Raw genomic sequence first — 15795 nt, forward strand, 5'->3', positions numbered from 1 at the left:
CACTTGTGCACATACACCGCCACACATAAGAACATGCGTGCACATATTCACACCACACATGCGTAGACATACAATTCCAATCCTAGCTTATACTATTTGCTATTGCACACATTTATTGCTACTGTCATTTTTTCTATTTTTCTTTTCCTCCCTTTCTCAACAGGATGTGAGGGGCTGACAAAACTTGACTTGACTGTAAATTTCATTGGCGAGCTGAGCAGCGTTAAAACCCTGCAGCATAATATTCACCTGAAGGAGCTTTTCCTCATGGGTAACCCGTGTGCTGACTTTGATGGGTACAGGGAGTTCGTCGTTGTGAACCTGCAACAATTAAAGGTATGCTTATTGCAATGGCACAGAAAAAGAAAAATGAAAACGAACAAGTACAGAAATTTCTGACTTGTTTTTGGCGTTGTCAGGAAATGTGTTCCTTCAGAGGATGGAACATTCCAGATAGCCATTCTCTGACTTCAAACCTTTGACAGTGTTTACCAGATTACATAAGTCTTTAACAAGTCACATACTTTTGTCCTACCTTTAAGACACACAGAGTAGAATTTATATATCGATGAGTTTGAGTCACCTTTTTGAAGCCCATTCACTACGATTACAGATACTTTAGCATTATAAGCAGCAATTCAGTTTAGACTTTTGGAAGTAGCTGCCACTAAGCACCTTTGTATTAAGTCTTAGATACTGTTACATTGCCTTTCAGTGTCACTTTTTCTTAATGCCTTTCTGAGCAAGGTCTGTCACGAGTTTGGCTTGCATCAGAATTCTTGAAGGGTCATGTGTGGGGGTTATGGTGTGTGGTGTATGCACACCATATGTGTGAGAACGTCAATGATGTCCTCTCTTACTCTTCCACGTTGTTTCTTTGATATGGAGTCTCTCATTGAACCCAGAGCTGCTGTTTTTGGTCAGACTGACTGACCAGCAAGCCACAGTGATTCTCCTCTCTTTGCCCCCGACAGGACTGGGACTATAGGTGTGAGTTGCTAAGCCCAGACTTTCACATGAGTACTAAGAATCAAACTCAGATCCTTTCAGGATGTTTGTGTAGCTAGTGTTCTTACTGAGTCATGTCCCTAGTCTCTTGAAAGGCTTTTTTAAAACCAGGGTACACTGGACATAGTGCCACATACCTATAATCTCAGTTCTTGAGAGGCAGAGGTAGAAAGATTGCAGCAAGGCAAGGCCAACTTTGACTACATGGTGAGCTCCATTCCAATTAGGGCTACGTAGGGAAATCCTGTCACCAACAAATAGACAAAGTTGTTATGCCCATCCCCTAAAATCTCTAAGTCTGGTCAGACAGGGAGCATAAGATTTGCATATGTCACAAGCTCCTGGGTTGGGCTTTCTGCTGGTCCAGATTCCTTCTCCGCCCAAGAATCACTACTGTATATGCGAGTCTAGGAAACAGCAGAGTGCTTTTACTTTATCTCTTTTCTCACACCAAACACAGGAGACTTCTAACCACAAATGCCATGGGAACTTTCAGGGTTTTTTTATTTATTTTTTTAAAATTTATTTATTTGAGAGCGACAGACACAGAGAGAAAGACAGATAGAGGGAGAGAGAGAGAATGGGCGCGCCAGGGCTTCCAGCCTCTGCAAACGAACTCCAGACGCGTGCGCCCCCTTGTGCATCTGGCTAACGTGGGACCTGGGGAGCCGAGCCTCGAACCGGGGTCCTTAGGCTTCACAGGCAAGCGCTTAACCACTAAGCCATCTCTCCAGCCCGCCATGGGAACTTTCTGGACACATCAAACAGTGGGTCATTTGTGCAACATGGGCCACCATCTGAGTGTCTTTTGACCCCATTCAGTTATTACTTTCCCTAGAGATGAGATCAGATCCCACCCTATGACTACAAGGCAGCCTCCTCTGGTTTAGATGCTGTTCACAGGTCCCAGGTAGTTGTCCCTATACTTGTGGCTGGCCAGTATTTATAGAGGGTTCCTGCAGTTCCTCTTTAGTTTTGGATAACTGATTGGAGCAGCTCTCAGAACTCAGGGAATCCAGTACTTGTGCTCACTGGTTTATGATATTGATGGGTATTACACAGGATCCAATGAAGGGATGTATAGGTGGTTTGTGTGGGAGAGAACATGGAGCACCCATACTCTATCTGGATGTGCCACCCTCCAGGACCCTCCCTGTGGTCCGTGACCAGAAACCCCTCTGAACACTGTCCTTTGTGTATTTAATGAGTCCCTTATGACTTATACATGATTGTTAATCGACGTTGGGGTGGTACAGAAAGGTTTGTACAGACTTTTTCAGCCCCTCTCCCCCAAGAGGTCTATGGCAGGAACTTTCTGAAGTGAGAGAGGCCATGTGATCTACCATAAGACTAAGTAGGTCAGAGAATTTCTTCATGGACAACTAACGGCAGCAGGACGTTCCAGAGTTTTCATAACCTTCCTTTGGAATGAGTTATAAGCTATTGACCTTGGTTGAAAACCAAACTGTATGTCATAATATCACAATATGTTGATATATTGTCACTTTATCCTTGAATATAATAATTTTAGAACCTAGGAAAAAGTCTGATTTCTAAATAAAGGGACAACTGAGAAAATTAAAGCATTAGGATGAGCTTTGTGCAGTTCTAGAAGTTTCCATCTTGCACATACTTCCCTGCTTTCCAGAGAGAATACAGGATACACTGGCTTGTGACATGTTTGCCCAGCTCTCAGGGGACATTTGTTCCTTAGTCTTCAGTGTTCTCTGTAGTTGAGAAACCACTGAACACATTTCTTTTATTATTATTATTATTATTTTTGTGGTTTTTTAAAATTTTTATTAACATTTTCCATGATTATAAAATATATCCCATGGTAATTCCCTCCCTCTCTACCCCCACACTTTCCCATTTGAAATTCCATTCTCCATCATATTACCTCCCCATTACAATCATTGTAATTACATATACACAATAACAACCTATTAAGTATCCTCCTCCCTTCTTTCTCTACCCTTTATGTCTCCTTTTTATCTTACTGGCCTCTGCTACTAAGTATTTTCATTCTCATGCAGAAGCCCAATCATCTGTAGCTAGGATCCACATATGAGAGAGAACATGTGACGCTTGGGTTTCTGGGCCTGGGTTACCTGACTTAGTATAATACTTTCCAGGTCCATCCATTTTTCTGCAAATTTCATAACTTCATTTTTCTTTACCGCTGAGTAGAACTCCATTGTATAAATGTGCCACATCTTCATTATCCACTCATCTGTTGAGGGACATCTAGGCTGGTTCCATTCCCCAGGTATTATAAATTGAGCAGCAATAAACATGGTTGAGCATGTACTTCTAAGGAAATGAGATGAGTCCTTTGGATATATGCCTAGGAGTGCTATAGCTGGGTCATATGGTAGATCAATGTTTAGCTGTTTTAGGAACCTCCACACTGTTTTCCACAATGGCTGGACTAGATTGCATTCCCACCAGCAGTGTAGAAGGGTTCCTTTTTTTCCACATCCCCGCCCACATTTATGATCATTTGTTTTCATGATGGTGGCCAATCTGACAGGAGTGAGAAGGAATATCAATGTAGTTTTAATCTGCATTTCCCTGATGACTAGTGACATAGAACATTTTTTTAGATGCTTATATACCATTCGTATTTCTTCCTTTGAGAACTCTCTATTTAGCTCCATAGCCCATTTTTTGATTGGCTTGTTTGATTTCTTGTTATGCAAAACCTGTTACATTACGAGAATGAGTCAGATAACTGACTCTTGAAACAAGGGATAAGTTACTTTAACCCACAAGCTAGACAGTGTTTTCCTAGAAAATTAATGGTGAGAACTGGGGTATCCCAGAAGTGGATCCTGGGGTGAGGCTATGAGCCATTTCTCTGAAGAAGTCAGGGGCTAGGGGCCATGTGATCCTCACACCTGATCCTGTCACTGCTGCTGTGTTCTCCCCAGAGGTGTGAGAGTGTCAGTGGGTATGAAAACATCCATAGTCAGTGCAGGGTGCATTGATGCCTGAGAGCCACACAGGAGACAGGTGCACTCACAGAATTGACACATTGTTGGTTTGTGCTGACACACCAGGAAAATGGAGCAGGTGGGACTTGAACGTGTGTCTGGTTCTTGCCCATATTCACTGTGTCTCTGTGAGTTCTTGTAAACCACTGGATCAAGTCTTGCTTTTCATAATGTCTGCAGCACATTGGCTGCTACGGACGACCATGACTGTTCTGGACAACCAGGATTAATCAGTGTATGCGCTGGCACTTAAACAGAGACTGATGTGCTTTAGAATTCAAGCTCTGTCCACTGACAGTTTGTGAGATCTGTTCGAAGAGAGTGATGGCAGTAGACGTTTCAGTGGTTTCTGGGAACTGATGTGACAGAACTTGCTGTTGTCACTCTGGAGGCCAGATGGTCAAAATAAAGGTGCTGGCAGGATTGGATCCTTCTTAGGTCAGACAGGGGGCCTCTTAGGTCAGACAGGGGGCCTCAGGGGCTCTGTCCTAGCTTTTGGGATTGGCTGGTGGTGTTTGACATTGCTCAGTTATACATGTGTCACTCTGATCTTTGCCTTTGTCTTTCCATGGGCCCAATCACTGCACATGGTATTCTTTTTGTAAAAACAATAGTCATAATAGATTAGAGGCCTACTCTACTCCAGTATAATTTGTGTATGTGGGGGTGTGGAATATTCATGGTGTGGTGTGTGTATGTATAGTATGTGCATGTGTGTATGCAGATGTGTGTACCTCGTGTGCACACGTGCAGAGGCCAGAGGAGAATGTGGGCACCACTCTTTCACTCTTCCACATTGTTTCCTTGAGACAGGGTCTCTCTGAGCCTGAAGCTGCCATTTTCAGTCAGATTACCTGACCAGCAAGCCCCAGTGATTCTCTGGATTCTGCTCTCACAAGGCACTTGTGGCCATGGCCAGCTTTTGCTGAGTGTTTGGGATGGGACACAGGCTTACTTAGACAAACATTCTTACTTGCTGAGCTCTCTCCCCAGGCCATGCTTATTTTGCTAATAAATTATACCTATGTGGGGACCCTATTTATAAATAAAGTCACATTTTGTGGTCCTGGGCTTTGGAACTTCAGTTCAACTTCTGGCACCAGAGGCGTGATTAATGTTAGACAACCACCTGGAGGGCCATGGGGGGGAATTCTACCCTTTCCCAGTGCGCTTTCCTAGCACGTGAGCCATCCCAGGTACAAGTGGGAGCTGCAGCCTAGCAGGAAAAACAGCACTGTGACTCATGACCCGCTACCTAGTAATTGCATACCTCATTCTATTCTTCTGTAATTATATGGGTGTTCTTTCTTTCGGAGTTCCATGAGGCCCTGAGTAAACTTCAGCTCCTTTTCTTTGCACTTTCCACATGCAATTAGCATTAGTGAGTGTGGACATGCTGCTTCAGTATTGCTGGGATCCTTACAGGAACCAGTCAGGAAATAAGAAAACATGCCATTCAAAATGGAAGCTGTGTTCCTTAGGCCTTCTGAACTCAGAAATGGTTCAATCTGAAGAAAATGTGGGCCAATTTTGAGGAATGCCTGACAAGAGTCGTCAGATAAACCAAAGTCCCCAGAGCCTATGCCAGGGCACGGGTGCAAATTTGACATGAGTTCTTATGTGAGCTCTTTTGTCTCCTGACTGGAAGGTGACAGAGGAGTCTTTTGTCATGCTCTCAGAAAAAACAGGCCTAAAATAAGTCAGCATTTACTTGCAGCATATTTAAAGACAAATTATAAATAAAATAAATCAATGTGTTCCTAATACAACTAAGAGCATCTTATCTCCTTGTTTTCCAAAGCCTATCAGAATCCCAGTTGAAAGTAATTATATTTATCCAGGCTTTGCCAAGTTGATATAATAATGTATAAAACATATTTATGCTAAATATTTATTTGTATAAACACATTAGTATTTACTTACATATTATAAGTATTAGAAGGATTTGTTATATTTATGTTGTGTATATTTATTCAGAATTTTCCAACTTGATTAGAATGTCAAACCTAGCTTAAACTAGGTTAATTTTATTTATTTATTTTTTTTGGTTTTTCGAGGTAGGGTCTCACTCTGGTCCAGGCTGACCTGGAATTAACTCTGTCATCTCAGGGTGGCCTTGAACTCATGGCAATCCTCCTACCTCTGCCTCCCGAGTGCTGGGATTAAAGGCGTGCGCCACCACACCCGGCTTAGGTTAATTTTAAAATGTGGACTACAAGCCAGGTGTGGTAGCATGCGCCTTTAATCTCAGCCCTCCACAGGCAGAGGTAGGAGGATAACCAGGAGTTCAAGGCCACCTTGACACTACATAGTGAATTCCAGGTCAGCCTGAGCTAGAGTGAAACCCTACCTTGAGAAACCAAAAAAAAAAAGAAAGAAAAAGAAAAAGAATGTGGACTAAAACTACTACCACCTTAACTCCTAGCTTCACTGGAGGTGAATTTATCAACCTGGCCTCACTGTTCTGTGAAGGATGCTAGAAGAAATGGCCTTATCAAGCCTGGTACTTGATGTATTTCTATAGAAACAATGTATGACATTCCTCAATATCTTAATTACAAAACTCTACTTTAAACCTGTTTTAGAACTAAATATTAGAGGAAAGCCAGTAACTAAGATATTTCTAATTAAAGAGAGTAAAAATTGGGCTAGAGGGATGGCTTAGCAGTTAAGGCACTTGCCTGCAAAGCCAAAGGATCCAGGTTTGATTCCCCAGGACCCACATAAGGCAGATGCACAAGATGGTACATGTATCTGTAGTTCATTTGCAGTGGCTGGAGGCCCTGGTGTTCCCATTCTCTTAATCCTTCTCTCTCTCTCTTTCTCTCAGATAAATAAATAAATACATAACTAAAATTCTAAAAAGGAGTGAAAATTAAATAATTGAGGTTTTTTTTTGTACTTTGGATGCCAAGAAACTCAGAACTAAATTTATAGCCTTTGTAGAGCAGCCACATGGGTCTCATGGAAAATTTCTTGAAATCTCCATATTACAATTTTTAAAACATAGTTTATTTATTTACTTATTTGAGAGAGAAAGAGATGGAGAGGGAGAGGGAGAAAATGGGCACACCAGGGCCTCCAGCCATTGCAAATGAACTCCAGACACTTGTGTCACCTTGTACATCTGGCTTACGTGGGTCCTGGAGAATTGTACTGGAATTCTTTGGCTTTGCAGGCAAACTCCTTAACTGCTGAGCCATCTCTCCATCTCTCCAGCTCTCCATTTTCAATTTTGATATATAACGTGAACTTATCTCAATAGTCTTAAATTTTATAGTTTCCTAAATTTTTGCTTTTCTTGTGTAATAGCTTCATATTTCTGTTGCAACAGACTAGCATAGATTGAGTGGTTTAAAACAATACAAATTGCTCTTAAGGTTCTGAAAGGACCTTCTGAAGACTGAAAAATTTCACTGGGCTGACTAAGATCAAGGTGCTGGTCAAGGCCCAGCTCCTGAGGAGATCACTGGAGAGAATCCCATACCTTGCCTTTTTCAGCCTGTAGAGGGCAACCGCGTCTCTGAGCATATGGCCCCTTAGTTTTCAAAGCCAGTAGTATATGATGCCTTGCTTCCCTCCCTAAGTCTGACCCTCACATTTCAAACGCATTTTACCTCTTAAGTATTTCCTTGCCCAGCCAAGGTTCTTAATGGCATAAGCAAAATCATTTTGTTATGTAGGTAGCATGCTGGTAACCATTGTCTGTGATACTTATTTTTTTCTCTTGCTTCTTTCTGTATAATGTGGCTAGATTAATAAATAGATCACTTTAAACTAGTAACTTTGCCATTTCAGATACTATTTGGTATGTTTGTCTTACCATCTTAATTTTGAAAAACTATCATAATTTTCATATAAAAGCTGACTGAATTGATTAATAGTATACTTTGTCTTCTCCTCAAGGACAGAATATGGGCTGATTTGAATTAGAGCTCCTGTATGTTCAAGATTCAAGGACCTTTGGTGATGAGCTTTGGGAATTGACATTGCTATAGGAGCTTGGATTTGATTAAAGCATCAAAATTCCTAATATAGTGTGCAGTTATAATATTAATATGAAATGTTTTGAAAGCTTGTCATTAATTATTTTTTATTAATTATTTTCAACAAAGTACTTTGTAAACAATGTTAATTGTATGAAATAAATGAAATTAAACAATGATTTAGACCAATATTTCTGATATCTCCCATTAATTATTTTGTTTTGGGTCTCTGTTGCTATGACATATTATTATTTCCAAATTAAAAATATCCCAGTCAAAATCAACTTCAGCTTGATATTCTCTCTTTGTCTTCATCTTCCCCAGTCTCCTTTCTTCCTACCTTGCTTCCTTTTATCCTGTTTTTGAGACAGGGCCTCACTTTGTAGCCCAGGTTGAACCATGCTCATATCAATCTTCCTGCCTCAGCCTTCTGAGGGCTGGGTTCGCAAACACTGAGATACCAGGTTAGCCTGACTTTGAATAATTGTCCCGTGTTTATTGTTCCTTATTGAAGTGGTTGGACGGTAAAGAAATAGAGCGCTCTGAGAGGATTCAGGCATTGCAGAACTATCCAGCAGTTGAACAGAAAATCCGAGATCAGGAAAAAGCTTACTGCCTCCAACGATCCAAAGAGAAAAAAGAGGAGCAGAAGAGACTTGAGGAAGAAGATGGAAATGGAGAGGAGCAGAGGAGAAGCGAGCCAGGCTTTGACAGGCGTTGGCACCCAGACGCCCATGCTGCCACGTACGTAACTGAGTAGTCAGTGGTGTTCTCCTCCCCAGGTGTTTGCGCCTTTGCTGATGTTCCAGGATACTAATTTGGTGGGTGTGATGGTGTAGGTTATGGGAGAAGAACGTGAGCACCCGGTGTGACTGCTCCAGAAGGTGTTTTTCCTTTAGGAGAAAAAGCAGTCTCCAAACTAGTAACCTTAATTTGCATCTAAAATTGTCTCCAGATAAATCTCTACAAAACATGTACAGAAAAGATAAATTAACAGGTGTACTCCGATTTATAAAGCAGGACTATTTTAGAAAAGTTAAATGCAAATCACACAATTATAAATTGAATAATTCTGATTGCATCATAAAACATTCTATTTTATGAATTACATAGTGAATAGATTTTAATGTGATTAATAACCCTCTAATTGATATTTTGTGAGCCTGAACTTTAATGCTATTTATTTTAGAGAATTGCAGCTATAGTCACGTGATTCCATAGAATGAAAACTTTAAATATTTATATAGTATGGTCTTCTTAAATTGATAAAATAATAATTTTAAAAGTATTTCAGACACACATACATGTTGTAAAAGTAATTAAATCAGCAGCCATTGTTTCACTACCCAGATATAGTAAATGACAGTCATTTGTAAGGTTGCCTGGTCTGGTGGTTTGAATCCAGTGTCCTCCATAAACTCATGTGCTCTAACTGCTTGGGAGGTGGAACCTTGGTGGAGATGGTATGTTGCTGGGGTTGGGCTTAGGAGTAGTGTAGCCAGCTCCTCCTTGTCAGAATTCAGCTCACTGTCTTGCTGCTGTTGTCTACCTGGTGTGGCAAGATTGTGATGTCCAGCTTCTGCTCATGCCATGCATTCCCCTGCCATAATGAAGCTGCTTGTCAAGACTGTAAGCCAAAAATAGAACCTATTCTTCCACCAGCTGCTTTTGGTGGGGTGTTTTGTATCAGCAATGCGAAGAAACTACAATACCTGGGTTTTATTTGAAAATCAGAAGTAAAATGCCATTAGGCGAATAGAAGTCCACTGAGTACTTCTCCATCTTATTCTCTTCATTTGCACTGGCATCTGCTACTCTGAAATTTGCATATACTTGACATATATCAATCCCCTCCAATTTTAGTGGCTTTACCATACAATTGCACATCATTAAACTTTGTGTGTGTGTGTGTATGTTTACTATGAGTGATCTCTTGAGATTGTACAGATGAAACATGAAAAACTTGACTGACATTTTAACTGTGGAACATTGTTGAATTAGACGAGTAAATTCCAGTTTATCCCAAAGGTTATTCTCCAAACACTTAGGGGCCAATCCCTGGCCCTGCTGATCAGAACACTGAAGCTCTGAGAGCCCATGTGCCCAGCAGTGAGTAGTCCCTGGGACGGGCAGCCCTCTGTGTGTGGCATTTACGTTGTTCTCCCTGCTTTATTTTCTTGTGTGAATATGGCTGTTTCTCTGGGGCATTTAGCACTAACACTGCTATTTAGTCAATTATATACCATTTTTTCAACTTCATTGGTATCTCTAAGTTGTTTTCTAAATTTGTGCTCATATCAACAATATGGCAGCCATTGACACATGGCTTACAAATTTTTGAATAAAACATAAGAAGGGGCTGGAGAGATGGCTTAGCGGTTAAGCGCTTGCCTGTGAAGCCTAAGGACCCCGGTTCGAGGCTCGGTTCCCCAGGTCCCATGTTAGCCAGATGCACAAGGGGGCGCACGCGTCTGGAGTTCGTTTGCAGAGGCTGGAAGCCCTGGAGCGCCCATTCTCTTTCTCTTCCTCTATCTGTCTTTCTCTCTGTGTCTGTCGCTCTCAAATAAATAAATAAATAAAAATTTAAAAAAAATTAAAAAAAACATAAGAAGGAAAACCACAAAGAAAAAGAAAAACCCAGGAGAGTTCCCATCATATGATTTAAAACAAAACATCAGCTAAACAAATTTGTTGTTAAATGGCACCAAAATTTTAAAATCTAATTTGCATTTGTAAAAACCCAGATGAGTTTGCATGCCTTACACATATTCTGACATGTTCATTGCCTATGCCTATCTCCCCTATAAGGTCTTCTCTGCTCATTTTACTTATCTTATACTTTTCTCACTGGTTGTAGTTTTTATGTCCTTGGTGGTTATGTTTTATAAATATCTTTTCCTACACTGTAGCTTATCCTTACTTACAAGTGTTTCTATTTTGTGGAATTCAAACAATTCAAATTCAAATGATGTAGTTAAGCTTATTTTTAGAAGATTTTGTCTTGCGTATGTAATGCTTCATGACCTCAGAGTCATATCTGCTATCTGGTCTCAATCTTTATCAGTTATGTAGGGTGGGGTACTAAACATTTTCCATACAGGTAGCTAATTTTCTCTACACAACTGGTAAGATGTCAGTCTTCCCTTTTGATCGGCTGTGACTCTCTTACCATCTACCCTCTGATCATTCACTCATGAGTCCAGTTCTCTATTTCTTCAACCTCTGCATAGGAGCACCTTCAGTTGGATTTTAGTTATTGTAGATTTATACTGAGCCTCGGTATTTGAGAGGAGATAGTCTCATTTTTCAAAATCACTGGCTATTCTTAGATCTTCCTTATTCTTTGTGGATTTTAGAATCCATTAACCAATTTTCCTGAAAATCTGTTGTAGAATTTTGATTGAAATTGTCTTTAGTTTACAGATTAATTGGGGGAAGTTGATGTTTTCATATATTCATGGCACCAACTCTTTTCCTGCTGAACTCCCTTTTGTTTTAGCCTTCTTTTGGGTTCCTCAATAAAGTTTTAAGTTTCCTATAAAAGTCTTACATTATCCTTTACCAGATTTATTCCTAAAAATCTTGTAGAATGGGATTTTACAAATACATATGTAATTGGTTCTGGGTGTAGAGGTAGCTGCTTTCTGTCCTAGCAGATGCCCTCTTCTATAAATCACCCCACATTTTCATGTAAACAGAAGCCTAAAAATATTTTATTTTATCTTATTTTATTTTTGAGGCAGGTCTCACTCTAGCAGGCTTATTTGGAACTCAGGCTCTTGAACTCTCAACAATCCTCCTACCTCAATTGCTAGGACTAAAGGCATGTGCCACCATGCCAGGCTGGCTCACCAAAATTTATCCCAGAGGTGATTCTCCAAACATTTAGCCTCCAACAACCCATGGGCCCTGCTTATCAGAACACTGAACATGGTTTTTAATTTAATTAATTCTGTTTGGTTTGTGTTCATGTATACTGAGGTGAGTGTGGTCACATTACAATACGTGTGTGTCGGTCAGATGATAGTAGCCAGGTTAGTCCTAACTCCCCATCTCCTTTTCATGGAGGGTTTCTCATTGTTGTTCACTCTCGCCTCCATTCTCACCACAGGCACATGGAAGATTACAGAAGCCCAGCACAGCTTCTTTAGATGAAGTCTGGGGATCCAAGACCAGGTCCTCAGAGTTGCATCACACACACTTATCTATTAAGCCAGCTTCCCTGCCCTAAAAAACTTTTTTATTCTTCCACTTCTACTGTATTTTCTTTCTAATGTCTGTGAAGTCATCCAATCTAGGATGAAATGATCATAGTAAGAATGGGTATCTGAATCACATTCCTTCTTTACTTAAAAAAAATGTTTCTAATTCCTCATGATTCTAAGGTTTGTTGTTGAGTTTTGTCTTCTATTCCCAGTTCATGAAGAGACGTAGTTCTTACATACATTAGGAATTTATTAAATGCTTTGTCTGTCTGTATCTACTGAGATAACCTTCTGTTTAATCATATTAACATATTTTCTAATATTAAACAATCCTGAATTTCTAGAGTAAACTCACTCTGACAATGGTATATTTACCAATGCATTTCTTCATTCATTTGCTAGCATCATATTTATAATATTGAACCTCTGTTCAAAAGTACATTTCTACTATAGCATCCTTTCTTCATTGCATTTTTCCGAGTGCTTTGAATAAAGATTACAATAAGAAGACCAGTGTATTGGGGATCATTTACTATTTTTGGCTTAGAAAAGTTTACTGCAATTAATAATGCATTGTTTCTTGTATGTCAGTGGGTGCTTGCAAGTTGTGTTTCTTGTTAGTACCAACTTTCTCCACTCACAGCCCATACTTTAAGACTCCATGTAGTCTCTGTGTGCCATGGTCACCCCACCACCATGAAAGCCCAATGTGGGGTCTTCACTGACCTAGTGAGACATTGGCTTTGTTGGGAAAAGGTAGAAAGCTGCTTTTCTCCAAGGTTTCAAGAAGAAAGAGTGCAGTGACTCAGAGGCTGGAAGAAGGGCAGATGGCCACCTCAACAGGAACAGTGTGGCTGGAGAACTCTTCTAGAGTCTGTGAGAATGAAAAAGGTACTCACAAGAGGCAAGTGACTGAGCACTGGCCCCAGAGGCAGTGACATCAGGAGGATTATTAGCAGAACTGTTCACAAGAGAAATACTAACCTTCTTGTCCATCCACCCAAAAGGCTTCAAAAAGCAAAGGAATCTATTGAGGCCTAATCAGAGGGGCCACAGAGGAAAGGAATATATGAGACAACAGGGTAGGAGTAGACTGTGTCACAGCCCAACAGGGAACTGGGTCGAGAGAGAGAGAAACTTGAAAAGGGTGGAAGACTTGGAATTAAGTATGACATTTTTTTAAGTTGTAGGTATTTTAAGTACTGGAAGGAGTTTTAGCTGAGACAAGACTGTTGTTGAACAGATCATATCTAGGATTATGGGTGTTGCTCATGGGTAGAAAGGTTGTGAGGGAGCATATTTGAAAGCAGCATTTGAAGAGGATTTTTTTGGTTCATTTCCCAGTGAGTCATGAGTAGTTCATAAACCAGCCACATGCATTTATATTAATTTTGTTTTTGATACTTAAGTTATTTAGCTAATATTTCTGATAGTTTTCCTTAAGCAGAGTTATCTTTTTTATGTTTTAACTATTATTTCAGATTACAATAGTTAAAGTATGCCAATTAATTACTTTATAGTAAAAAGTCCTGTACATAAAAATGCCATCAATAATTCAGTGACAGTCAGACTTTTGTAGACTATTACAGATGCACCCCACAGATTAGTTTTTCAGTACAATAAAGAACTGTATCTAGGGCTGGAGAGATGGCTTAGTGGTTAAGCGCTTGCCTGTGAAGCCTAAGGACCCCAGTTCGAGGCTCAGTTCCCCAGGTCTCACGTTAGCCAGATGCACAAGGGGGCGCATGCGTCTGGAGTTCGTTTGCAGAGGCTGGAAGCCCTGTCACGCCCATTCTCTCTCTCTCCCTCTATCTGTCTTTCTCTCTGTGTCTATCGCTCTCAAATAAATAAATAAAAAATTTAAAAAAAGAACTGTATCTATACAGCTATACATTTATTTTTGGTAATTTTCATTATTTGTTTATTAAGTATCTAGTTGCATTTTAATACATTAATAATCTGAGAAAAATTGCTCTATGTTCTTATTATGCTATCTAATTTTTAATATTTTAAATCTAACAAAATCAAATATGCACTGAATAACTACTACTTAATATGCTTGATACTAAAGACTTCATGTAGCTTTTTCACTTAATGTCACTGTCTAGTGGAGTGTATATTCTAAAGAAAGATGAGGAGATGAGTGCTTATTGTTTCATGATATCATTTCCCTTAACTAGAACAGAACCATGTTCTCAATGTGGAGCATGGTCTACTGTGCTCTAGATTCTGTCTCTGGTACCTAGATCAAGAACTATTTCTTAAATTCATGATGAACAAATGTTGAATAGTTCACATAATATTAACTCATTTATGCAGGGAGAATTTAATATACTGGGCAAGACAGGGAACAGAGGTGTACACCCATATAAAGCCACAAAATCAGAAGCTAAGCATCAAAAATAAAGTGGAGGCCATATCATGGAAGGTCTCATATATCTCAGAAGAGAATTCGATGGTAGAATATCACTGAAGAACTTTGAAGTAAAGTGACCAGTCTTGTATGCTGCCAAACGTTCTGGGACCCAGAGTAAAGGGAGGAGTTGATGGGAACAGGACTGGAAATGGGGTGATTGCTAAGGTTCAGTGATTTCTATGCCTGGCTGATTATTAGAACCTCTCAGGAGTCCCAATACTTCTGAATAGATATAATAGGAGCCCAAATTTCTGTATTATTTATAGAGCTTCTATGCAACACATATCAGCAAGGCCTGTGAATATTGTAAGTGGATACTGCAGTGCTTCGATGACAGAGGGTGAGGGTGTGACTGGATGCTGAGCCACTGATTGCCTGTAAGTGAGATCAGACTTCAGAGACATTTGTTGCTCAAAGGGATGAAGTTACTATGAAAAAATAACTATAAGGAAATGTAAGATTCATCAAGGGTGAAACTCATATATCCATTCTCAGGCTATGTGCTGTGGGTCTGTTTTGTCTAGCTCTTCTTCCATAGAGAACAAAGACAACCTCCAAGTACGAGACTCACAAGAAGAGGAATCCAATGCAAATAAATTAGATAAAAGTGACGATGACTTGGCATTCTGGAATAAACCCTCTTCATTTACTCCCGAATCTCGTTTGGAAACACTTAGACATGTGGAAAAACAGCGCAAGACCCAGGAAAAATTAAGGTATTTCATTTTTTCTTGTCATTGGGAATGAGGCAACACATTTCTATGGAGTATATTTTCATAACTGTACAGTCTTTTTAAATTTTTATCTATGTTAAATATTTACTATCCATCACCTATAGATATTTGCCTTTTCAAAATGCAGCTTTTTGTTGATTTTTATTGGCTAACACTTACATCAAAATGCCTCTTTTAAAACATCATGAATTATGTGACACTTTAGACAGGGTTTTATTTGCAAGTCTTCAACATTTTTACCACTTTTCACATAACTAGCAATAGCATGGCCTAGGTTAGAAATACTACATATGGTACACAGAAGAAGGGCATTTGGCAGGATGAATTGAGCTCTTTTGAGTCTATTCTATTAATTTTCACAATGAAAATTTAGAATTAATTTTATTAGGCATTTCATTTTCATAATATAGCCTTCTTGGGCATCTAGCAGTATGATGTCGCTTTTGAAAT

At 39.7% G+C, this 15795-nt stretch overlaps 1 protein-coding gene across 4 annotated transcripts in view; it reads left to right on the plus strand.

Annotated features, from left to right (window-relative positions):
* Dnaaf11 (dynein axonemal assembly factor 11) overlaps positions 1-15795 on the plus strand; it is a 126901-nt gene that overhangs the window by 43281 nt on the left and 67825 nt on the right. For all 4 annotated transcript variants that reach the window (XM_045144176.1, XM_045144177.1, XM_004656330.2 and 1 more), the window contains 3 exons: positions 164-336; positions 8505-8734; positions 15136-15327. In XM_045144176.1, the coding sequence (XP_045000111.1) occupies positions 164-336; positions 8505-8734; positions 15136-15327 (595 nt within the window). The remainder of the gene's footprint in view (positions 1-163; positions 337-8504; positions 8735-15135; positions 15328-15795) is intronic.

Source organism: Jaculus jaculus, chromosome 2 (genome assembly GCF_020740685.1).
Source record: "Jaculus jaculus isolate mJacJac1 chromosome 2, mJacJac1.mat.Y.cur, whole genome shotgun sequence".
Taxonomy (NCBI): domain Eukaryota; kingdom Metazoa; phylum Chordata; class Mammalia; order Rodentia; family Dipodidae; genus Jaculus; species Jaculus jaculus.